General features: G+C 44.0%; 1 protein-coding gene across 5 annotated transcripts; it reads left to right on the top strand.

Moving 5' to 3' along the window:
- Positions 1 to 187: 187 nt before the first annotated feature.
- grm6a (glutamate receptor, metabotropic 6a) lies at positions 188 to 25,275 on the top strand. 5 transcript variants are annotated; one of them, XM_061684618.1, is made up of 16 exons: positions 188 to 300; positions 1,195 to 1,726; positions 6,533 to 6,749; positions 7,274 to 7,409; positions 7,487 to 7,641; positions 16,826 to 16,966; positions 17,321 to 17,527; positions 17,683 to 17,822; positions 17,985 to 18,107; positions 20,045 to 20,309; positions 20,479 to 20,714; positions 21,640 to 21,801; positions 21,867 to 22,016; positions 24,111 to 24,251; positions 24,334 to 24,448; positions 25,044 to 25,131. In XM_061684618.1, exons 2-15 carry the CDS (start codon positions 1,244 to 1,246, stop codon positions 24,421 to 24,423), a joined length of 2,646 nt encoding a protein of 881 aa, XP_061540602.1. In that variant the 5' UTR covers positions 188 to 300; positions 1,195 to 1,243; the 3' UTR covers positions 24,424 to 24,448; positions 25,044 to 25,131. The 5 variants fall into 5 exon arrangements, with proteins under 5 accessions (XP_061540602.1, XP_061540630.1, XP_061540621.1 ...); XM_061684646.1 differs by having other exon boundaries at positions 21,867 to 21,993; XM_061684637.1 differs by lacking the exon at positions 24,334 to 24,448 and having other exon boundaries at positions 25,044 to 25,275.
- The last annotated feature ends 155 nt before the right edge of the window (positions 25,276 to 25,430 follow it).

The following is a 25,430-nucleotide window of genomic DNA, read 5'->3' on the forward strand; positions in this document are numbered from 1 at the left end:
AAGTTAATTGAGTAACAAGCTTGCTCACGGAACAATTAAACTCCTAAGTCAAGGTACCACTGGTAGTCTTAATTTTTTTCACTGGTCCGACTTTGACGCTGTTCCAGAAGAATCACCGATCACCACTAGAGGTCTGTGTCATTCAGTGACTGCACTCCTAAACACACACACGGCGCATTGAGCTGATTGGACCGACAGTTGTGAGGTGAATAATTTTCCCATCCATCAAGTGAGCAGGACCAGACCAGAATCTCTGCTGTGGAGCAGCCGGGACGTGAGCCCCCAGGAGACAATTCCTGCGTAAGCCTTTATTAAACTACAACACATTTGAATGAGTGCTATTATTTTTATTGTTGTTGTTGTTATTACTTTGTTGTTAATGTTATTATTAACATTGATTTATGGAAGTGTTCATCAATCAGCTGGTCGAGTGTTGTTTCATTCATGAGGATCAAATTTAGATGCTAATCCTGATTGCACTATTTCAGCAGGTGGGGGTGGTTCATTTCATAATCAACTTAAACTACACTTTTTCATTGAAATAATTCATACTAAAATGTGCCTCAGAGTGAAAATCTATTATGAAGGGGGTAGTATTGTACATATGTAGTTTAAAGGGGTCATTGTAAGAAAAAATGACTTTTTAATTCGGGGGGTCTTTGAGAGCCAACCTGCTGATTCTTAATCCAATGAAGTGACCGGGCAGATTCCCAGCTTCTGAGCAAGTATCAGTGGTGGGACGGCGGCTATATAAAAGGGAAAAATAACATGTCCTGTTGTGTTGAAAGCAGTTAACGCTGTCCTACAAGTATTTTGCATGGACACGGCAAAGCGGTACATTGCCATCGTCTGTGTGTGCTTTCACACAGAGACAAGGGACCTTCACCATGAATTCACATGGACTTCCAGGTGGCAAAAGCTCAACCGATCTGAAACTACTAGTAAAGTAACCCTTAAGGGAGCATCATTGAAAAAAAGGGCTTTATAGCTTTCAACAGCTTTGGCGCCTTCTGAGGCATCTTAGTGCCAAGGAACTATTCTATGTTGAGGTTAGTTGAAGAGCTTCACAGAGTGCTTTGCCTTCATCTTGTGGCAATTGTAAGCCTTTTTCTGGGAGCGTCAAATACTCGCAGATTTTTGCTATTGGCGGCAGGGCTCCGACCCAAACACTATTGATGTTCTGATTGGTCCCAGGCACCACGCATGAGCAAGATGAGGATCGTCAAGTGAACGTGGCATCAGAATGACGTCGTCAGTCCTCCTCCTCCTCCTCCTGGATGTCTCCCTCTCGGACCAGGTGTGGGCCTCCCACCAACATTTCCACCCCCACTCCATCAAGATCCCGGGCGACATCACCCTGGGCGGCCTGTTCCCCATTCACGGCCGCGGACCCCACGGCCTGCCCTGCGGCGAGCTGAAGAAGGAGAAGGGCATCCACCGCATGGAAGCCATGTTGTACGCGCTGGACCAGATCAATGGCGACCCCACGCTGCTGCCCAACATCACGCTGGGCGCCCGCATCCTGGACACATGCTCCCGGGACACGTACGCCCTGGAGCAGTCGCTGACATTCGTGCAGGCGCTCATCCAGAAGGACACGTCCGACATCCGCTGCTTCGACGGACAACCGCCGGTCATCCGGAAACCAGAACGTGTGGTGGCAGTGATCGGCGCCTCGGCCAGCTCCGTGTCCATCATGGTAGCCAACATCCTGCGTCTCTTTGAGGTAACTCGCATTGTAGAATATTTGGGACATCAATAAACGTGTGCCATGTTAAAATAAATAAAATTTAAATAAATGTAGTACTGTACCGTGAAGTCAGTGGCTTTCAACCTTTTTAGGGTCCGGGACCCCCTGCAAATTTTTGGTTGACCCTCCAAATGGGGGCGAGACATCTCATTAAAATTCAGTGAATTACACAAAAAAGTCCTCTACCCTGTGTAGTTTAGGCAGATAAAGGTCTTAGTCACATTGGAGTAAAATCATCCTATCTCTATAAATGTCATAGAATCTTTTTAAAAAGATACTTTATTTTCACGGACCCCTTGCAATTACACCACGGACCACTGGTTGAGAAACACTGCCTGGAGTGAAACCTGCAGCTCAATAGCAAAAACAATACTTGAATTATTTCTGTAAAAAAACACTTCAAAATTAAAGTATATGCAATCTGCATTAAATATGTATAAACCTACAGCTCAACAATAATCACAACAAAAATATTTTTTTCCGTAAAAACTTATTTTAAACATCCAGCTGCTCAGCAAGTGTTTTCAGAATCAGAATCAGAATCATCTTTATTTGCCAAGTATGTCCAAAACACACAAGGAATTTGTCTCCGGTAGTTGGAGCCGCTCTAGTACAACAAACAGTCAATTTACAGAACACTTTGGGGACATAAAGACATTGACAAAAAACAATTGTGCAAAAAGATGCAGAGTCCTCTAGCACTTAGAGCAGTTCGAACGACTAATATTGCAATGACCATTGTGCAAAGGGCGCTGAGACTTCAAGGAGTGTATGCGGTTTAAAGTGACGAGTAGTGCGATCATCTGGGACAATGTTGGTTGTGCAAATGTTACAGATACTCCTCAATCTGTGTGCAAAAGGAGCAAATGCTACTCTGGCATGAGTGGCCAGTATATGCAAATAGTGCAGCATGGCGAGACAACTACAGTGAGTGCACGAGTAATACATAATTGGCCCCACAGAAATGTGACAACGAACTCAAGTCAAAAAATTGCCAGCTTGTTGTAATGGAATTATAGGTTAGGTGTTTAAGAGGTTGATCGCAAGAGGGAAGAAGCTGTTGGAATGTCTACTAGTTCTAGTTTGCGTTGATCGGTAGCGCCTACCTGAGGGAAGGAGCTGGAAGAGCTGGTGACCGGGGTGCAGACGGAGACAGGCTCACATTGATTGTGATTGGCTCCTTTGCTGCCAGTGGTACTAATGCCCTTAAAGGAGAAGAAGAAAACCAGATGTGCATTTACCCTAATTCGGTATAACAGTTAACTCTCCTACTTTGGAAATATAGTAGTGGATTAAACGTAAATTTAAACAGTCATACATGATCTAATTGAGTTTATGTAAAAGCACATACCGGATGTAGAGAATACCCGTAAACTGTTATGTTTGTGCTATGTAAGACGTTACTGTTCTCAACCTTACGATTAAAATGTTTATAACGTAATCCAGTGGTGGACAAACTACGGCCCGCGGGCCACATCCCGCCCGTTGATCATCTCAATCCGGCCCGCCAACCATTGGTACAGAATCGCCCAAATCATATAAAAATTCATGACTACTTTCATTTGACCTTGTCCTGTAATGGGGAGTCGTTCCACCAGGTGGCGCAGTAGGTACAGTGATACATTGACTTGACTCTGGCTGTTCTGTTTTTACTCTGCTACTGCTCTGAACCCTTCTTCAACTCATGGGTGGGCCAAAGAAAAGAAAAGTCGACAGTGAGTGCCGAGTGTTTAATATAGAATGGACCACTAAATACGTTTTCCACTGAAGTCCAGTCAAAGGCCGTATGTCTAATTTGTTAAGAAACCAGTGCGATTTTAGAAGAATTTAACATCAGCCGTCACTTTTCTACCAAGCATGCTGATTATGCTAACAGCCAATCAATGCAGGAACTGATGGCTATGCCTCAGCGGTTGATATCAAGCTTGCGGGCTGAGCGAAACACATTCATCTGACAAACTGCCATCCAAGATTCAGACACACAAGACCCTGAAACAGCGCCAGGGTAGCTGCAGATGGAACTGATTGATTTCCAATGTGATACTGTCTTAAAAGAGAAGTCCAACTCTCAAACTGGATGAGTTTTATGCTTCATTAAGCGTAGACAAATTTCCCAAAATCCGGAAGATGGTACAGAGGATGCTGGTGGTGTTTGGCTCTACACGTGTGTGAACAGACTTTTAGTGTGATGAACACCAACAAAACATCTTGCAGGTCCTAGCTAACTGATGAACACCTCAGATGTGCTCTGAGAATTGCCACGACAAAACTAACGCCAGACTTTGATGCACTGGCAAAAAAAGGTGATCAACAAAACAACACTGTTCCCATTAAAAGTAAATCTAAGTATTAACACTACAATGCCTTTTATTGTTTGTTTATTTTTTATATATAAGCATTTTGGTCCTGCCTTGGCCTGCCTGTCAAATTTTAAAGGTCAATGTGGCCCCTGAGCCAGGGGATTACGTTCCAGGAAATCCCCACAAGAGACGAACTCCGCAAAGCAGCGACCAATTATTTACTCCACATTTATATACATTTTAAGGGTTCCCATATAAAATCCAATGTCAGTAAGTATGTGATACTACAGGTGCATGTATTTATTTAATCATCTGAGACCACCACCCACACACTGTGCACATGCGTTTAAAAGAATGGTGTGTTCTGCTTGAGTGATATGAAAGTCAACCCATGCGATTGTGCGAAAGGTGGGCGATTTGCTGGCCAAAGCATTAGGTAAGGTACCTCACAGTGACAGTTTCAGCATTGTAGGCAGCACAAAGCATCATTGTGCAAGTTGTAGAAAATCAAGCTAGACATTGCTCTTTACTTGCATTTGTTCCATATTGTTGGCCCAATCAGTTCCATATAATTCCATATTGTTATAAGTGTGTGTATTAGCTATACTGCATGTTGGGCTAGGTTGGTATTTGTGAATTTATTTCATGACTGCGGCTTCTTCAATTTTTGAGCATGGACACCAGCAAGATGGACGGTGGTTAGCACATCTGCCTCATAGTTCTTTAACTCGGGTTCAAATCCGGCCTCGCCTTTGTGGAGTTTGCATGTTCTCCCCGTGCCTGTGTGGGTTTCCTCCCACATTCCAAAAACATGCATGCTAGGTTAATTGAAGACTCTAAATTGCCCGTAGGTGTGAATGTGTGTAGGAATAATTGTTTTGTCGAGATGTGCCCGGCAAATGGCTGGCGACCTGTTCTGAGTGTACCCCGCCTCTCGCCCAGAGTCAGCTGGGATAGGGTCTAGCACGCCCGTGACCCTCGTTAGGATTAGCAGTATGAAAGATGGATGTATGGATATCAGTATTTATTATACATAGATAGAAGTAAAAGGTGATTTGGGGGGGTAACATACTTGATTGCGTATCATAGTCGAGAAATTGCGGTACCACCACACTTACTACTACTACTACATATAATATCAAATAATGCTACAATATGGATTAGATTTTTCCGATGTTGATGCATACATCCAATACAGTTTGCTCGTTCTCTCTTCCATAGAACGTGTTATTATGAGTTCTTGAGTTGAGTTCTAATTTAGGACGTGCCCCGCTGCAATATGATTGGCTGCAGTATCCAGCCATGTTGAAACGGGGTGTGTCCTGCTCAAGTGCGATTCGTATTACCACATCACCTTGACACTGCCGGTGGCCTGCACTTTCTTTAATGACTCCAAAAAGAAAGGAAGAGAGAAAAAAAGCTCATACTGGTAATGGCAAGTTTGAGCCATTTTGAAACATGGACTTTTTTTAAAACCGCGGTATGCCGTCAAAACGGCAATTTAGGTTATATAAGGACAAACAATGGACTTGGTTGCTACTGACAGAGAAGACAGTGAGTGGCTTAGTGTTGCAAAACCAGAAACGCACAACTGCAATCAGCTGCGGTTGGCAGGCATGTATTGGACACATCCACATCATTTAGCTGCCCTGTCAGTCAAAGAATTAACTCAAAACAATCAATTTCAGGGCACATATAAATAAACACTGATATATCATATCATGTGTCAGTTATCAGAAGCTGAGTTGTGCGCATGCGTGCGTGCGTGCGTGTGTGTGTGAGAGAGAGGGAGAGACGCCTTTTTCTTTTTTTATGGAAAACAGACTGACTGTCTGCACATGCTGTATTAATTTGGAAGCAATTAGTCTCTGCTTCGCTGCTGCTTTTAATGTTTTTAATGACAGTGTGTGTGTGTGTGTGTGTGTGTTTGGGCTCACATATAACAAGCAATCACATGAAAAGATGTGGCAACATGATGGCAATAGTAACCTGTCATCGCATTTCACTCGTATATGAAATGTTGTGTTTGTTTTTATTTATTGTTTGGGAGTCTTTTGTGTGCAATAGTGGTTATGTTACTCTGGGTCCAAGATAACACTCACTAATCTGGTAACACACAGTGTGCAATAGTGATTGTGTTACTCTGGGTCCAACATAAAACTCACTCATCTGGTAAAACACACACACACACACACACACGCACACAATGTGTCCTAATGTGATTGTTACTTCCTTGATTGAAAAGTGACACACATTTGGCTGTTGCACAATTTTAATCCTTTTGACTGCAGTTTGTCCTTGTCTTTGTAAATGTCTGACTTTCCATTCACATACAGAATGTCAACAACAAAATTCAGTCTATCCAGTCGCACACAGAACATCAACATCTGTCTGTCCATTGACACACACACACACACACACCACATAAACATCTGACGGTCTGTCCAAATTGCAATCCTGGTTGGTCGTTGTTGTCGCTCAGATCCCTCAGGTGAGCTACGCGTCGACCGCTCCGGAGCTGAGCGACAACAACCGCTACGACTTCTTCTCGCGAGTGGTCCCTCCAGACTCGTACCAGGCTCAGGCCATGCTGGACATCGTCAAAGCTCTGGGCTGGAACTACGTGTCCACGCTGGCCTCGGAGGGGAACTACGGCGAGAGTGGAGTGGACGCCTTCATGCAAATCTCCAGAGAGGCTGGTAAGATCTCTGGCACTGTCTGTCCATTCACATACACTCATAATGTGTCCATCTGCCCGTCTAATCACTTTTGGCTTAGCAAAAGGTGAATTATTGCTTTTTAGTCCCTACTGCCGCTTCATGATGTTATTACTATGTAATATGAATAATTGTCATGTTATCACAATGGAATCTGCATGATTCTCTTTAGTACAATGTAATGTTTGATTCTGTCTTGTGATTACAATGTTATAGGTGTGAGGATCTCTTCTTATTACAATGTAATATGATTCTGTCTGTTATTACAATGTAATGTGTGATTCTGTTTTGTCATTACAATGTAAAAGGTATCACTCTGTCTTGTTGTTACAATGTAATAGGTATGATTCTGTCAAGTTTATTTGTACAGACCTTAATCACAAAATAGTCTCAAAGGGTTTCCACAGGCCCACACTTGGCATGTCTGTCATGTTATGTAATAGGCAGGAATCTGTCTTATTTATTATACATGATTGTGTACTGTTGCTTTGATGTGATTGTCCCAGGCGGCGTGTGTATCGCCCAGTCGGTGAAGATTCCCCGCGAGCCGACAGATGGCGAGTTCGACAAGATCATCAATCGTTTGATGGAGACCAGCAACGCCAGGGGGGTCATCATCTTTGCCAACGAGGATGACATCAAGTAAAAGCTCGCCACCGGATCGGTCCTGTCGTCGGGGCACAGCCACCCTAACTGGGCCCCTGTTGTGGTTCTGACAGACAGGTCCTGGAGGCGGCCAAGCGTGCCAACCTGACGGGACACTTCCTGTTTGTGGGCTCCGACAGCTGGGGGGCGAAGAGCTCACCCGTCGTGGAGCTGGAGGATGTCGCTGAGGGAGCCGTCACCATCCTGCCCAAACGGGCATCCATAGATCGTAAGAACACTCTTGTTGGAAGTTTGTGTGTGTGTACTCCGTGACCGTGTACTCCGTGTGTGTGTGTGTGTGTGTGTGCGTGTACTGTTTATACTGCGTGTGTGCGTACTGTATACTGTATGTTTGTGAATTTGTGTGTACGTATACTTTTTTATGTGTGTACACTCTATGTGTGTGTGTGTGTGTACTATATGTGTGTGTACTTTGTGTGTGTGTGTGTACTGTAGAAGTGTGTGTGTACTGTCTGTGTGTGTGAGTACAATATCTGTGTGAGTACTGTATACAATGGTACCTTGTTCTATGACCATGTTCGTCACAGTCATATCTAAAGTAATTTTTCCCTCATGAAATTGATGGAAAGGCCATTAATTCGTTCCAACTTCCCCCCAAAAAACAAGTGTTTATAATAAGAAAAATGCACTCTTTATAAAACATACAATCATGAAATAATTAAATATAATGTAAGGAATTAACCCAATTTTGCTACAGTTGTTGCTTCAATTCAATGAATTTTGTGCTACTCCTGGTGTGCATGCATTGGCCACCTGGGGGTAGTATAATATAGACATAGGGATATTCATGGAGATGTCAAACCTCAGTAAGCCCCAATAATATTAGTGAGTCTTCACAGAGGTTAAAGAATATATGCCTGTTAGCATTGTTTTTTTTTTTGCCTACGTTTTCCTTCATTTGTGTTCAAAGATCTGTTGCGTAAGGGGTTATAATACCGTGACACCAATGCTATTTGTTAGCCCGTCTATGACATTTTGCATGGTTTGTTCATGTTAGACTAATTTTGTAAGGCAAAGCTGTGTGGTTGTTTGTAAAGACACAAGGTGTGATTCACTCTTTGTTTTACAGTGCTGTGAAAAATAATTGGACCCCTTATCAAATTCTCATATTTTTGCATCGTTTCGACACTTTAATGTTTGAGCTCATCAAACAAATGTAAAAATCAGACAAAGGTATCCCAAGTAAACATGAAATGCAGTTTTCTATCTATCTGGCCCTGTGTGGAAAGGTAATTGCCCCTGTTGTTAAATCGTGAATTAACTGTTGCTAATCACATCTTTGGTTCATTTTCTCTGAGCGCACCCAAGCCCGATTACCTCTAGATCTGTTAAATCAAGAAATAACTTATAAATAGAACCTCTTTGACAAAGCGAAGTCGGCCAAAGATCTCAAAAAGCTGCAACAACATGCCATGATCCAAAGAAATTCAAGAACTGATGAGAAATTAAGTAAAACAAAATCTGGAAAGGAAAGGGTTACAAAGCCATTTCTAAAGCTTTAGGACTCCAGCAAACCGTGGTTGGAGTCATTATCCCGGATGGAGAAAACATGGAACAGTGGTGAAACTTTCCAGGAGTGGCCAGCCTACAAAAATGACCCCAAGATCACAGCAACGACTCATCCAGGAGGTCAAAAAGAAATCCAGGACAAGATCTAAAGAACTACAGGGCCTCCCTTGCCTCAGTTAAGGTCAGTGTTCATGACTCAACAATAATGCCTGGGTCAGACTACAGGATTTTAGCCCCGTTTTTGGCCCGATTTGCTATTGCAGGCGAGTTCCCAGATCAGGCCCGAAATACACCATATTGCCAAAAGTATTTGTTCACCTACCTTGCCTCACATATGATTTTAAGTGATATCCCATTCTAAATCCATATGGTTTAAATATGATGTTGGTCTACCCTTTGCAGCTGTAACAGCTTCAACTCTTTTGGGAAGGCTTTTAACAAGGTTTAGGAGTGAGTTTATGGGAATTTTTGCCCCTTCTTCTACAACCCCAATTCCAGGGAAGTTGGGACGTTGTGTTAAACAAAAATAAAACTAGAATACAATGATTTGCAAATCATGTTCAACCTATATTTAATTGAATACACTACAAAGACAAGATCTTTAATGTTCAAATTGATAAACTTGATTGTTTTTAGCAAATAATCATAAACTTTGAATTTTATGGCTGCAACACGTTCCAAAAAAGCTGGGACGGGTGGCAAAAAAGACTGAGAAAGTGGAGGAATGCTCATCAAACACCTGTTTGGAACATCCCACAGGTGAACAGGCTAATTGGGAAAAGGTGGGTGCCATGATTGGGTATAAAAGGAGCTTCCCTAAATTGCTAAGTCATTCACAAGCAAAGATGGGGCGAGGTTCACCTCTTTGTGAACAAGTGCGTGAGAAAATAGTCGAACAGTTTAAGGACAATGTCAATTGCAAGGAATTTATGGATTTCATCATCTACGGTCCATGATATCATCAAAAGGTTCAGAGAATCTGGAGAAATCACTGCATCAAAAACCGACATAAATGTGTAAAGGATATCCCCACATGGGCTCAGGAACACTTCAGAAAACCAATGTCAGTAAATACAGTTCGGCGCTACATCTGTAAGTGCAACTACTATGCAGAGCAAAAGCCATTTATCAACAACACCCAGAAACGCCACTGGCTTCTCTGGGCCCGAGCTCATCTAAGATGGACTGATGCAACAATTAGTGTCCTCAGTTCCCCAACGTTTATTGAATGTTGTTAAAAGAAAAACTGATGTAACACAGTGGTAAACATGACCCTGTCCCAGCTTTTTTGGAACGTGTTGCAGCCATAAAATTCTAAGTTAATGATTATTTTCTAAAAACAATCAAGTTGATCAGTTTGAACATTAAATATCCTGTCTTTGTAGTGTATTCAATTCAAACATGATCATTGTATTCTGTTTTTATTTATGTTTAACACAACGTCCCAACTTCATTGGAATTGGGGTTGTAGAAGCATATATGTGCGATCACATACTGATGTTGGAGGAGAAGGCCTGGCTCACTGTCCACTCGAAATAAACCTCCGGGTTGAGGGCAGGACTCTGTGCAGGCCAGTCAAGATCATCCATACCAAATTGTCTCACCCATATCTCGACTGACCTTGCTTTGTGCACTTTTGCACACACATGTTGGAACTGGAAGGGGTAATCCCCAAACTGTTTGACTGTCTGAATCTCTTGGTATGCTGAAGCATTCAGAGCTCAGGGGCAAATATTTTGGACATTTCCAACTTTGTGGGAACAGTTTGGAGCTGGCCCCTTCCTTTTCCAACATGACTGTGCATCAGTGCACAAATCAAGGTTGATAAAGACACAGATGAGAGAGGTTGATGTGGATGAACTTTATTGGCCTGCCAATCCTGAGCTCAACCCTATAGAACACCTTTTGATGAATTAGACCAGAGACTGAGAGCGAGGTCTTCTCGTTCAACATCAGTGTGTAACCTCACAAATGTGCTTCTTGAAAAATGGTCAGAAATTCCCATAAACACACTCCTACTTACTGTGGAGGGCCTTTCCAGAAAAGTTGAATATGTTAGAATTGCAGAGGGTGGACTCATGGCATATTAAACCCTATGGCTTAAGAATACGATGTCACTCAAATTCATATCTGAGTCAAGGCAGGTGAGCGAATACTCCTGGCAATATAGTGCATTTTTTCAGGAACGACATAACTTCTTGTCTTGGAACATAATTCATGACCAACAATGTATTAGTGGTTCTACACAGAGGATTCAGAAAACTAAATGCTTTAGTGAAAATAAATATTTTCTGCACTTTACATTCTTGTAGTAATTTTATTAAGTTGTCTTTTATTTTTGTGCACTTTGTTTTTAAATGTCTTTTGCTATATTGCTTTTAATCATGTAAAGCTCATTAACCCATCCATCCATTTTACGTACCGCACCTTTTCACTAGGGTCTCAGGCGTGCTGGAGCCAAACCCAGCTGACTCTGGGCGAGCGGTGGGGTACACCCAGAACTGGTCCCTAGCCAATCGCAGAAAACACCTATAGACAACAACCATTCGCACCTACAGACAATTTAGAGCCTCCATTAACCTACCATGCATGTTTTTGGAATGTAAGAGGAAACCGGAGTACTCGGAGAAAACCCACGCAGGCATGGGGAGAACATGCAAACTCCACAAAGGGGAGGCCAGATTTGAACCCGGGTCCTCAGAACTGTAAGGCAGATGTGCCAACTTGTCGTCCACCGTGCCACCCTGTAAAATCTCATTAAACAAAAAACTGATCGCTTAGAAATCTGACATATATATATATATATATACACGGCAAACCCTCTTTACATTGTGGTTCATCATTCTTCGCCCAGCTACAGTCCCCTCCAAAAGTATTGGAACGGCAAGGTCAATTCCTTTGTTGTTTTTGATGTATACTGAAGACATTTGGGTTTTAGATCAAAAGATGAATATGAGACAAAAGTTCAGAATTCCAGCTTTTATTTCATGGTATTTACATCTAACCAGTCGGCCACCATGCCGCCTCACATTGATTAACCTTGTGTATGAAATGTCCTACATAAATAATTTGCTTTGCTTCGCCTTGCCTAATGTTGTGAACTGACTAACCAAAAAATGCTAAATTAGCTAATCATAACTAATCAAATATGCCTTACCTGTATGTTTGTTTTTCTTCTTTCAGATTAGACAGTCTTTGAACACTGGGTTAGGGTTAGTCCATACGACGTAAAAATGAAAAGTCTAGCATGCTTGATTTTTTTTTTTAGGATTATCTTCTATGTAGTGTGAATGACATGAATGACAACCTGCCAATATAGTGCCTTGACGTCAACCAATAGATCGCGTATTGTAATGGGCGCATCGCCTCGCTTGCTCGCCGTTGTCTGCATTTATTCACACGCGCAAACCAATGTTTACCGAAGCTTTAGAGCAGGGGTCTCAACCTGGCGGCCCACGGGCCTTTTGCGGCCCGTGAGACGATATTTTGTGGCCCCCACCTTAATATGAAAGTTTAATGTTTGTGCGGCCCTCGAGTTTTATATGAATGGCACTTTTTCAGTGTTGTGTGCGGAGCTGACGAACCTACCAATCACGGTGTGGTATATGGCTCTCAGGGGCGTGACATCAACTGGGCTTGATGCAAGCAGAAAGTTTTTTTTCAATGAGTGAAAGTTACAGCAGCGTTGCCATGGAGATTTTTCATCTGTGCCTGGCTAGGCAAATGCGGACATTCGTCCCAGCAGGTTGTGTTCACAACACGTCTCAAAAAAGTGTTTTAAGTTGCTGCCCCGCGTGACATTATACGATGTATATAGGTTATGTCTCTCTCTGAATAAATCAAAGTGATGCATGTGCGGCGAGATAAAAGAAGGGTGGGGAACTCGTTGGTGTGATCTGCGGTCTGAGTCTGGTCGGATCTATGTGGCAGTGCGCTCCAGTCAGGCTGAGCGCGCCACGCGTCATGGCCCCCATCCACTCCCATGTTAAATTAAAAAAAGAAAAGGCGCTTGGATGGCATGTTAGTGGATGGGGTTTGCGGCGTGCGGCGTGTTCGGTCTGGTTGTGGCGTGCCCTCGTGTGGATCTGGTCTGGTCAGCGTCCTTGTTTATCTTATTTTGTGTTAAAAAAGAAGTTTGAGAAGATTGGATTTTTTAGCCTCAGCCAGACTCTGCCTCTGTTCACCCCGGTGGACGAGAAGGTAGCCTCCCTCCGCCTTCGGGTCGGGGGACGGGTCCTGACTGTTGTTTGTGCCTATGCACCAAACAGCAGTTCAGAGTACCCACCGTTTTTGGAGTCCTTGGAGGGGGTGCTGGAGAGCGCTCCCACTGGGGACTCCATCGTTCTGCTGGGGGACTTCAATGCTCACGTAGGCAATGACAGTGAGACCAGGAAGGGCGTGATTGGGAGGAACGGCGGCAATCCCCGAACTTGTTGGTGGACACCAATGGTGAGGGATGCCGTCAAGCTGAAGAAGGAGTCCTATCGGGGCTTTTTGGCCCGTGGGACTCTTGAGGCAGCTGCTGGGCACCGGGTGGCCAAGCAGAATGCAGCTTTGGTGGTCGCTGAAGCAAAAACTCTTGTTTGGGAGGAGTTCGGTGAGGCCATGGAGAAAGACTTCCGGACAGCTTTGGGGAAATTCTGGTCCACCATCCGGCGTCTCAGGAGGGGGAAGCAGTGCACCATCAACACTGTGTATAATGGGGATGGGGCGCTGCTGACCTCGACTCGGGACGTTGTGAGTTGGTGGGGAGAATACTTCGAAGACCTCCTCAATTCCACTGACACGCCTTCCCATGAGGAAGCAGAGTCTGGGTTCACTGAGGCGGGCTCTCCTATCTCTGGGTTTGAGGTCACGAGGTAGTTAAAAAGCTCCTCGGTGGCAGGGCCCCGGAGGTGGATGAGATTCGCCCGGAGTTCCTAAAGGCTCTGGATGTTGTGGGGCTGTCCTGGTTGACACGCCTCTGCAACATCGCGTAGACATCAGGGACAGTGCCTCTGGATTGGCCGAGGCATTGGTGGTATCCTTTTTTAAGTAGGGGGACCGGAGGGTGTGATCCAGGTGGATCACACTCCTCAGCCTCCCTGATAAGGTCTATTCAGGGGTGCTGGAGAGGAGGGCCCATCGGGAAGTCGAAGTGTGGTTTTCGTCCTGGCCGTGAAACAGTGGACCAGCTCTACACCCTCGGCAGGGTCTTCGAGGGTGCATGGGAGTTCGCCCCACCAGTCTACTTGTGTTTTGTGGACTTGGAGAAGGCGTTCGACCGTGTCCCTCAGGGAGTCCTGTGGGGGGTACTTCGGGAGTATGGGGTACCGAACTCCCTTATACGGGCTGTTCGGTCCCTGTACGACCGGAGTCAGAGTTTCCGGTGAGGGTTGGACTCCGGTGAGGGCTGGACTCAGCCAAGGCTGCCCTTTGTCACCGATTCTGTTCATAACTTTTATGGACAGAATTTGTAGGCGCAGCCGAGCCATAGAGGGGTCCGATTTGGTGGCCTCAGTATTGCATCTCTGCTTTTTGCAGATGATGTGGTTCTGGTGGCTTCATCAAGCCGTGCTCTCCAATTCTCACTGGAGCAGTTCGCAGCCGAGTGTGAAGCGGCTGGTATGAGAATCTGCACCTCCAAATCTGAGACCATGGTCCTCAGTTGAAAAAGGGTGGCGTGCCTTCTCCAGGTCGGGCATTAGATCCTGCCCCAAGTGGAGGAGTTCAAGTATCTTGGGGTCTTGTTCACGTGTGAGGGAAGAATGGAACGGGAGATCGACAGGCGGATCAGTGGAACGTCTGTAGTGATGCAGACTTTGTATCGGTCTGGTGTGGTGAAGCTCTTAATTTACCGGTCGAGCGATGTTCCTACCCTCACGAGCTGTGGGTCGTGACCAAAAGAACAAGATCCCGGATACAAGCTGCCAAAATGAGTTTCCTCCGCAGGGTGTCTGGGCTCTCCCTTAGAGATAGGGTGAGAAGCTCGGTCATCCGGGAGGAGCTCAGAGTAGAGCCGCTGCTCCTCCATGTCGAGAGGAGCCAGATGAGGTGGCTGGGGCATTTGATTCGGGATTCCCCCGGAAGAGCTGGATGAAGTGGCTGGGGAGAGGGAAGTCTGGGCGTCCCTGCTAAAGCTACTGCCCCCGCGACCTGACCTCGGATAAGCGGTAGAAAAGGGAAATGGATGGAAACATACAGTGGAACCTCAATATAACGGACTAATAGGGGTGGGGTCGTCTGATAGAGCCGATTGTCCGTTACATTGAAGCATTTTTTTAGGCCATATGCACCCATATTGCCTTACAGTACCAAATTATTGTTTTTTTTATGTATTTAAAATGCCCAGTATAGTACAAGAGTGTTATGAATAAATATTTTAAAAACTGTTGTTTGAAAGTTTCACATTTTATTCAAACTTACCACGCCTGTGTGCTTGGTCATGGTGACAGTTTTGAGGTACAGTATCGTAGGCGAGTTACTTTCATGAGCTGCGAGGAATTAGTGTGCTTCCTAGTTCCAAATCCGTTGCCAAAGGTGAATGGCTTGACAAAAAAAAAACTGTTACTGTACCAAAAATAGAATGTTCCAGACTCCAGAGGCTTGCGTTTTGTGTTTCTCAGAGTTAACACCACAGCCATGTTGCTCTCTCTCTTTCTCTCTCTCTCTCTCTCTGCACTGCATTCTATGCACAATAGACAGTAGATATAGCCATCATCACATGGCCGCCAAGTCCCTCCCCCACATTCAACATGGCTACCACGTAGGCACGGGGGGCATGTCTTGGAAATACGTCAGTCCTATTCTCTGCCTGCATTGTGCCATAGTGCCAGTTACAACAGTTGCCAATCTTGGAACGAACAAACTTTGTCAATGGAATTTTAAGTGACAAATGGAAACCATTTTTGAACACATTGTTCAGTCCTGACTGTCCGTTTTATCCAATATCTGTTATATCGGGGTCAATTTTATCGAGTGCCACTGGTGGTGGTACTGTGATAGTTTGGGGGCTGCGTCACTCTTTCAGGACCTGGACGACCTGCTGTGATTGATGGAACCCTGAATTCTGCTCTTTACCTGATAATCCTGAAGGGGAATTTTCGTCTATCAGTTTGTGACCTCAAGTTGAAGTGCACTTGGATTCTGCAGCAGGACAACGATCCAAAACACACCAACAAGTCAACTTCTGAATGGCATAAAGTAGCATTTGGACTGGCCTCGTCAAAGTCCAGAATTGAATCTGATTGAAATGTTTTGGCATGACCTAAAAAAGACCATTCATGTTTGAGAAGCCTCCATTGTTGAATTAAAAAAATTCTGCAAGGAAGAGTGGACAAAATATCTCCACAGGGATGTGACAGACTCATCGCCAGTTATAGAAAACGCTTGATTTCAGTTGTTGCTGCTGAGGGTGGCACAACCATTTATTAGGTTTAGGATGTAACAAATTTTTCACACACGGCCAGGTAGCTTTGAATATTTTTTTCCCCCCTAATAAATATAATCACCATTTTAAAAAATGTATTTTATGTTTACTTGGGTTGTTTGATAATCTTAAACAAGTAGTGGGGAAAGAGCACAAAAAAAAATTGAGAAGCCAGCCAATACTTTTTCACAGCACTATATGTTTAGTTTGAGAGTAAACTTCAACTGGGAGTTGCATTAAACAGCTTAAAGCTTCTTTTTGGAACAATTGCTCACTTTCTGACAAACCACTGCTTGTTGTGAAGTGAGTTGAGTTCACTGCCATCATACAGCGATTGTATCTCAAGTTTTTGCTTGCAAGTAAAGGCAAAAAAATCGGTTGGATGACGACTCATATCAAAAAACTCATAAGGGTCACTTGCATCTTAAGGCACCACTGTATGTCAGTGTGGGTGTACTGTATGTGTGTGTTCTAGGCTTTGATCAGTACTTCACGTCTCGTTCTCTGGAGAACAACCGCAGAAACATTTGGTTCAACGAGTTCTGGGAGGACGACTTCCGGTGTAAACTGACTCGACCTGGAATCGAAGTGGACCCCGGCAAGAAAAAATGCACAGGTGGGATGAATCCAATTGGATGTTGGACACAACAACATGACCATAGACATATATACATACACACCTCATTGAGCGGGTTTGTCCGTTGCTGCAGCACATTTATTTGTCGAGTCCACCAAATTGGATGTGGCAGATTTGCCCTGTAAATGAAGCCGAGTGAAAAGAGAGAACTTCAGAAAGCATAACCTGAAGTGCCTCTCAAACATGCAGTTGACAAAGAGCGTAATAGTAGATGGACCTCACGCTGGATGTCAATGATATCGGATAAATACGCAGCGGTTTTCTAGAGTTTACCAGTAAGGTTTAGTCACGCACTAGTGCCATTCCAATGTCTACCTGTCGCTGCCCCCGCAGGCCAGGAAAGAATCGGCCGGGACTCTCCGTACGAGCAGGAGGGCAAGGTCCAGTTTGTGATTGACGCCGTGTATGCCGTCGCCTACGCGCTGCACAGCATGCAACGACAGCTCTGTGGCGACCAATCAGACGGTGGCGTGTGCACCGCCATGGACCCCGTGGAGGGACGCTCCTTGCTCGACTACATCCGAGACGTCAACTTCAATGGTCAGATTATGGGGCTGCAGTGAAAACATCTGTCTGTCTGTTTAAAACATAAAACACACAACTTAGTAAATGTCTGTCGATTCACACATCCATAGAACAGTTGGGGCGAGGTTGGTCACATGGTCACAAAGGGGACGTGTCCTTTTTCCTAACAGGAAGTGCAGGCACCAGCGTCTTATTCAACGAGAACGGCGACGCTCCGGGCCGCTACGACATCTTCCAGTTCCAGATGACCAATCACAGTCACCCTGGCTACCACGTCATTGGCCAGTGGACCAACAACCTGCGTCTCAATGTAAGGCTCCTACTGGTCCCAAATGTACACTGCCTACAATGTGACCGTGTGACATGTCTGTGTGTGTGTCTGTGTGAGTGTGTGCGTGTGTTTGTGTGTGTGTGTGTGTGTGTGTGTGTGTGTGAGAGTGAGTGAGTGAGTGCTTGTGCGTGTGTGCATCAGGTGGAGGAGATGCAGTGGTCTGGAGGAGATAGGTCGCTTCCAGAATCCGTTTGCAGTTTGCCCTGCAAACCAGGAGCAAGGAAGAAGATGGTCAAGGGGGTCCCCTGTTGTTGGCACTGTGAGGTAACGAACGCCCTGTCTGTCTCTCTCTCTCGCTCTTTCTCTCTCTCTCTATGTCTGTCTCTCTCTATATGACAGTGAAAACATCCATCTTCCCATTTACATACACACTTAATCCCAGCTGACCGGGCGAAAGGCGGACTACACCCTGAACTGGTCGCCAGTCAGTCGCAGGGTACATATTGACACGGACAACCATTTGCATTCACATTCACACCGTCACTGAGTGGGAACTGAACCCACGCTGCCTGCACCAAAGTCAGGCGAGTGTACCACTACACCATCAGTGACTCAGCCAATGATAACCCAAGTAAATATAAAATGCAGTTTTTAAATGATGATTTTTATTCAGGGGGGGGGGAAATGCAAAGCTATCTGGCCCTGTGAAAAAATAACTGCCCTCCTTGTGAAATCATGGTTTAACTGTGGCTAATCACATTTTTTGGGAAAGATGAGTACATTTTCACTGACCACACCCAAGCCTGATTGCGTCCAGACCTGTCCAATCAAGAAATCACTTTCAATAAATAGAACCTGTCTAACAAAATGAAGTTGGCCAAAAGATCTCAAAAAGCTGCAACACAATGCCATGATCCAAAGAAATGCAAGAACAGATATGAGAAATAAAGTTATTGACATCTATTAGTCTGGAAAGGTTTATAAAATAATTGCTTTAAAGCTTTAGTACTCCAGCAAACCACGGTCAGAGCCATTATCCACAAAAGGAGAAAACATGCAACAGTGGTGAATCGTCCCCCAATGACCCCAAAAGCACAGCAGCAAAAACATTCAACTCATCCAGGAGGTCACACAGGAACCCATGACAACATCTAAATCTATCAATCAATCAATCAATCAATCAATCAATCTATCAATCTATCTATCTATCTATCTATCTATCTATCTATCTATCTATCTATCTATCTATCTATCTATCTATCTATCTATCTATCTATCTATCTATCTATCTATCTATCTATCTATCTATCTATCTATCTATCTATCTATCTATCTATCTATCAATCAATCAATCAATCAATCAATCAATCAATCAATCAATCAATCAATCAATCAATCAATCAATCTATCTATCTATCTATCTATCTATCTATCTATCTATCTATCTATCTATCTATCTATCTATCTATCTATCTATCTATCTATCTATCTATCTATCTATCTATCTATCTATCTATCTATCTATCTATCTATCTATCTATCTATCTATCAGTTAAGAGTCTTGAAAGAAGTATACTGAGAATGGTGTGCTTGTTTATATTTAGGTGGCTATTTGGCATGTCAAGTCTGCTCTAAGTTGCACATTGAATGTGGCTTCAACTACACTCATGTTTAAGTTATTTTTTCGTGTTGATGACATCATTCTGTAACTTGTGTGGCATACATTACCAAGTAATGGGTACGGTTAAGCTAATGCTTTTTTTGTACTGTGGATAAGTGATAGTCCTGCCACTTGACAGCTGCTGAAAGTAACTAAAAAGGTACTTTTTTCTAACTTAGTTACTTTTGAAATAAGTACTCAGTAACTAAGTTACTTTTAAGCTCAAGTAATCAGTAAAGTAACTAAGTTACTCTTTCAAGGTAACTGTGGCAACAGTGATTCTCTTTTTTTTATGTATTTATTTTTTTACATTCATACCTACATATGGGTCCAGTTTGCCAATAAAACAAAATAATAAACCAACTACTCATCCCCACCTTAGCTTTGACCCAATAAAACGCTCTGATATGATTGTGACGCCTCATCACATACTGTAAATGTGTCAAGGTAGACCACAGTAATAAATCCACACAGGTTGTAAGCACCCCTTTTCGACAAAAAGAAAGTACAGATATGTTTTCAAATGTAGGCCGTAAAAGTACAAAGTCATCAGAAAAATAGTCAAGTAAAGTACAGATACCTCAAACTACTTTCTGTTCAGCTCTGCGACGGCTACCAGTACCAAGTAGATGAATTCACCTGTGAGACGTGTCCGTCGTACATGCGGCCAGTTACCAACAGGACCACCTGTTGTCCAACGCCGATCATCAAACTGGAGTGGAACTCGCCCTGGGCCCTGGTGCCCGCTTCCCTTTCCATGCTCGGGATCCTGGTGACCTGCGCGATCATCATCACATTCGTCCGCTTTAACAACACGCCTATTGTCAGAGCTTCTGGACGAGAGCTCAGTTATGTTTTATTGACAGGTTGGTGACACGCTCAAGTCTGGTACTCACTAAATACCGCTGCATAGTAAAGGAGATGAAATCAAACGATTAGCGCCCCTCTCCTGAAGAAAAGTCCCATTCAAATATGTACCAAAGCCTATGCCAGTGTATGATGTCTTCACTTGATGTGACTCTGTTCCGCTGTCAGGGATCTTTTTGATCTACTTGATCACATTCCTGATGATCGCCGAGCCCAGCGTAGTGGTGTGCACATTCCGGCGCCTCCTGCTGGGCCTGGGGATGGCCATCACATACTCCGCCATGTTGACCAAAACCAACCGCATCTATCGCATCTTCGAACAGGGCAAGCGCTCGGTGACGCCGCCCAAGTTCATAAGCCCCACCTCTCAACTGCTCATCACCTTCATCCTGGTCTCGGTCCAGGTGGGAACACGACTTCCTGTTTCTGCTCACATCACATAAAAAAAAGTCGCATTTTGGCAACTGAACTGTGGCTAGGGGATGAGTGTTTTTGGTAGGTTGTTGGTTGGTTGATCAGTTGGTCGATTGGTTGTTTTGTCGTTTGTCTGGTCAATTGATATGATTTGTTTATTGATAATATATTCAATTGAAGGTTAGTTAGTTGGTCAATAGATTGGTTGGTCGATTATGTTTATTGATGAGTCAGTTAATTGGTAGGTTGTTGGTTGGTTTGGTAGGTTGGTTAATTGATTAGTTGGTTGAGCAGTTAATTGTTTGTTTGAATGTTTGATTGGTTAGTAGTTGGTTGGTCAGTTGACCAACTAACCAACCAACTAATAAATTGACCAATCAACTAACCGATCAATTCACTTAACAACCAACCCAATCAGTTGACCAGCCAAGTAATTAATTTGACAACCTATGAAACATTGAACCAACCTAGTTAGTTAATTTGTCAACTGATTGATTGGTTGGTTGGTTTGGTAGGTTGGTAAATTAATTGGCTGGCTTATCAACTGATTGGTTGGTTGGTTGGTTGGTTAAATGTTTGGTAGGTTAGTAAATTAATTACTTGGCTGGTCAACTGATTGGGTTGGTTGTTAAGTGAATTGATTGGTTAGTTGATTGGTCAATTAATTGGTTGGTTACTAGTTAATTAGTCAAATGATTGGTAAGTTGGTTTGGTAGATTGATCAATTGGGTGGTTGATCAACTGATAGGTTGGTTAGTGAGTTAATTTGTCAACTGATTGGTTGGTTGATTGGTTGATTGAGTTCCTCTATTTATTGTCTCAGTCCAGTTGCCTCCATTCAGCTTTGGTGGATCCACATGACCTGTGCGCGCGTGTGCGTGTGCATGTGTATGTGTGTGCGTGCGCGTATCTCAGGTGTTAGGTGTGTTTGTGTGGTTCGCCGTGGTGCCGCCTCACACCATTGTCGACTACGAGGAGCTGCGTCCCCCGAACCCCGACTTGGCCAGAGGAATCCTCAAGTGTGACATGTCTGACCTGTCAATCATCTGCTGCCTCAGCTACAGTATCGTGCTCATGGTAAGAAGTGAAGCCCCGCCCGCTGAGCAAAGCAACTGCATTACCCGCTGCATTTGTGTTGCTAGGTGACCTGCACAGTATACGCTGTGAAAAGCCGCGGAGTCCCGGAGACGTTTAACGAGGCAAAGCCCATCGGCTTCACCATGTACACCACCTGCATCGTCTGGCTGGCCTTCGTGCCCATCTTCTTTGGTACGGCCCAATCCACAGAAAAGGTACGAACTGACACCAGGACGGGTTGAAGACCTCTTGAATGTGAGGCAGACATGCTAACCACAAGGCCACCGGCTATACACTGGGGCCTTGAGATGCAAGCATAATTTGTTACAGTATGTGACCACGCTAAAGATATGTCATCTTTCCCATTGAAGTAAATGGAAATGTGATTTATCTCTTCCACCCACCAAAAAAAAAACATTTTAGAGAACAAAAGCACTGTACTGTGTACTGTGCTGTATCAAAACATGGTAATTACATGATAAAATGGAACATACAGAAAACAACTATTTTTTTCTTTCACTCAACTTAATCTTCATTATTTTTTTCCTTTTTTGTCACACTTTCCTTACTTTCAACAATTTCTCCATCTTTTCATGCACAAAGGTCTGCAGCTCAGAAATTACTATAAACCCTTGACTGCTGTTATAAACTATATCGACTCATTCTGCTTCAGTATAGTACATATTGAGGCTGGGGCTGTTGAATATTTTTTATAGTTATTCTAGTGATTATCCAATCAAATATTTGAGTAATCGGATAAGAATTGATTTCGCGTAATTAAACAACAATACCAATCGCAAAATATACATGTGAAGTGCAAGTCTTATTTTATGTCCACTTGGGGCCACCATCCTCACACTCTATATTGTAGTATCTGTGACTTTGAGCATGTGTGGCTTTACAAGTGAGGCCTGTCCTGGTGAGAGACATGTGCATCGGCAAATGAGAGTTCGGAGTTGGCTGTTGTGAGCTCAGTTTAGCGGCTGGCTCTTGACTGGCAAACCTTTAGCCGGTCTGTGCATTGGGTCCCCGGGCGACAGTTGTGGCCATCAGCAGTTTGTGTGTGAATGTGACAGGAGCCAGAATTTGAGATACAAGATTTGGAAGAACGTTTACTGATGAAAACAAAAGTGACTTGACTGAAGCGGTGAAGCAGAAACAAATCAGTTGTGATGTTTGTGATTCATTAAGGCTTTCCTCTTCCGAGTGAGGATTTTTTTGGGGGGTGGTTCAGTCTGAGTTCAGGAAGGTCGACTTTTAATGGATTTTGGCATCATCTAAGCACACCATCTGGATTGTCCAGATTGGAGTTATAATCTGATGCAGGGTGTAATTATGGAAGCAAGCAGCTTGTTTCTGTCTAGTTCAGAGCTGGTAATCAGGTGCTTCCTGCTTGTTGCAGATGTTGATTGTGAACCAGTGTTTCCCAACCTTTACTAGGCCAAGTCACATATACTATTTTACATTAGAAAGGACACCACCAAACAAGATTAGCACAAAACCACCCACGTGTATTAAGAAATACACCTGGCCGTTTAGTTGAATACTTTCCATTATTCTGTTGTATGAATGGGAACAGGTGGATACACAGGTTTGTTGTACCTCCTGCCATCTAGTAGAAGAGCATTTCATTGTTCCGTTTGTCACTACACATCGCTGGCATAGATCAGAATCAGCATCATCTTTATTTGCCAAGTATGTCAAAACGTGTGGTAGGACGCAGGCATCCTGTCACAGTGCGCAAGGGGTCGTTAATTGGAGCATCGACGAGGCGGGTACGCGCAATGCGGCACCATGCGGAGTACTCCGCGGTGGAATGGAACAAGGCCAGAGTTGCTGTGCGCAAAGCGTCAGCACAAGCAGCCCAGCTTATGCCCGCCAGTCTTTTCAGCAGGGCCACTCGAGATGCGTAGGGCCTGCAGGGGACGACGATGCGGAGGCCGGATTTGAACTCGAGACCTCAGAACTTTGAGGCGGATGTGCTAAGCAGTCGGCCATCGTGCCGTGAATTGGGGGGGGGAAATGACATCGGATGATTTCCCGTAGCACACCTGACGATCACTCATGACATACTCGTGGTGATTGACAATCAGTGTTCTAGCTCAATGATTCTCAAAGTGTGGTACACAGGCTCCCTGTAGCGGTATGTGAGACTGCCTAAGTACACTTGAATTCTGTTTAACTTTAAGTTCAATACATTTGCATTTAATCTTTAAGAATTGTTGTTTTTAAATGTTTTGAGGTGGTAATTGGTGTATAAAAAAAAAAAAAGAAAGTTTCTAGATTCCATTGTGTCCTCCTCTCTGCAGATGTTCATCCAGACGGCGACTTTGACCGTGTCCATGACCCTCAGTGCGTCCGTCTCGCTCGGGATGCTCTACATTCCCAAAGTGTACGTCATCCTCTTCCAACCCGAGAACAACATCCAGAAGAGGAAGAGGAGCTTCAAGGTGAGCAGAAAGAGGCTTACAGACGAGGTGATGTTCTCCTGTGCTCAAGTCGTGCGCTATCCTGATGCTCGTTGTCTGGTAGGGTGTTGTCCAGGCTGCTCAGCTGTCTCAAAAATCCGTCAAGGAGAATCAGAACGGAAAGAACAAATTTGAGCCCGACAGAACGCAGTAAATTCAAGGCACACTTCAACATGAAGGTACTAAAAACACATGTTTAAGAATGAGGGTACTGAGAACACTCATGCTTCAGCATGAAGGTACTATGAACAGTCATGCTGAAGCATTAATCTCCTAAAAACACTCATGTTTCAGCATAAAAGCTTTAAAAAACACGCATTCTTTAGCATAAAGGTTCACAAGTCACCCATGTTGAAGCATGAAGGTGTGAGAGCACCCATGCTTCAGCATTAAGGTAATAAGAACACTGACGGTACCGCATGGCAGTTTTATGAACACGTGTAAGCATCATGGTATTAAGAACACAAGACGTTTCCGCATGAAGGTACTAAGAACACACTTCACCATGACGGTTTTAGGAAATCTCCTTCTTCAGCATGAAGGGACAAAATGTTTCAGCGTCAAGGTATTAAGAACACAGACATTTCCACATGTTGGTTTGTTTAAGCATTAAGGTATTGAGACCATTAGTGCTTCAGCACAAAGGTAGAAAGACGGTGTTTTGCATTTGAGTCGGTCAGTTTGTGCTGTTTGACAGAAAAGGGGCAGTGAGTGAAGATGTGGAATGCTACATTAGCTTTTTGTGCTAACATCAGCGTCCTGTTTTCTTCCCAGGGTGTCGTTCAACTAATCCCTGCGCGCAACTTGATGACATCGCAGTCATCGTGACGATTGTGTGGTCACGCGTCTGCAAATGGTGACATTCCGAAGTGTTGATTGACCAATGACGCTGTCATTCAACGTGTCCAGGTTTCTTTCAACATGATTTGCCCAAGTGTGTTTTGATGGCATTTCTATGTACATTTCAGTTCAAAGATCAACCAAAATAAACCAATTGAGAACACTGCGGGGACGGGGGCGTGTCGGTCAATTTCGTCCCCTGCGGGAAGAAAGGAGAACGGCTCATGGTCAGCCCGCCTGGGGTTGATCAGATTGCGTGCGTGCGTGAGAGAGAAACAAAAAGAGAGCGTGTGTGCGTGTATGTGTGACTGTTACAAGTGT

The sequence above is a fragment of the Phycodurus eques genome, chromosome 1 (genome assembly GCF_024500275.1).
Source record: "Phycodurus eques isolate BA_2022a chromosome 1, UOR_Pequ_1.1, whole genome shotgun sequence".
In the NCBI taxonomy this organism is placed as follows: Eukaryota; Metazoa; Chordata; class Actinopteri; order Syngnathiformes; family Syngnathidae; genus Phycodurus; species Phycodurus eques.

Coding starts and splice junctions, on each gene's coding strand:
- grm6a (XM_061684618.1), top strand. CDS start 1,244: ATGACGTCGTCAGTCCTCCTCCTCCTCCTCCTGGATGTCTCCCTCTCG. Junction 20,310..20,478: donor CAGTTATGTTTTATTGACAG/GTTGGTGACACG, acceptor TTCCGCTGTCAG/GGATCTTTTTGATCTACTTG. Junction 21,802..21,866: donor GCTACAGTATCGTGCTCATG/GTAAGAAGTGAA, acceptor TTGTGTTGCTAG/GTGACCTGCACAGTATACGC.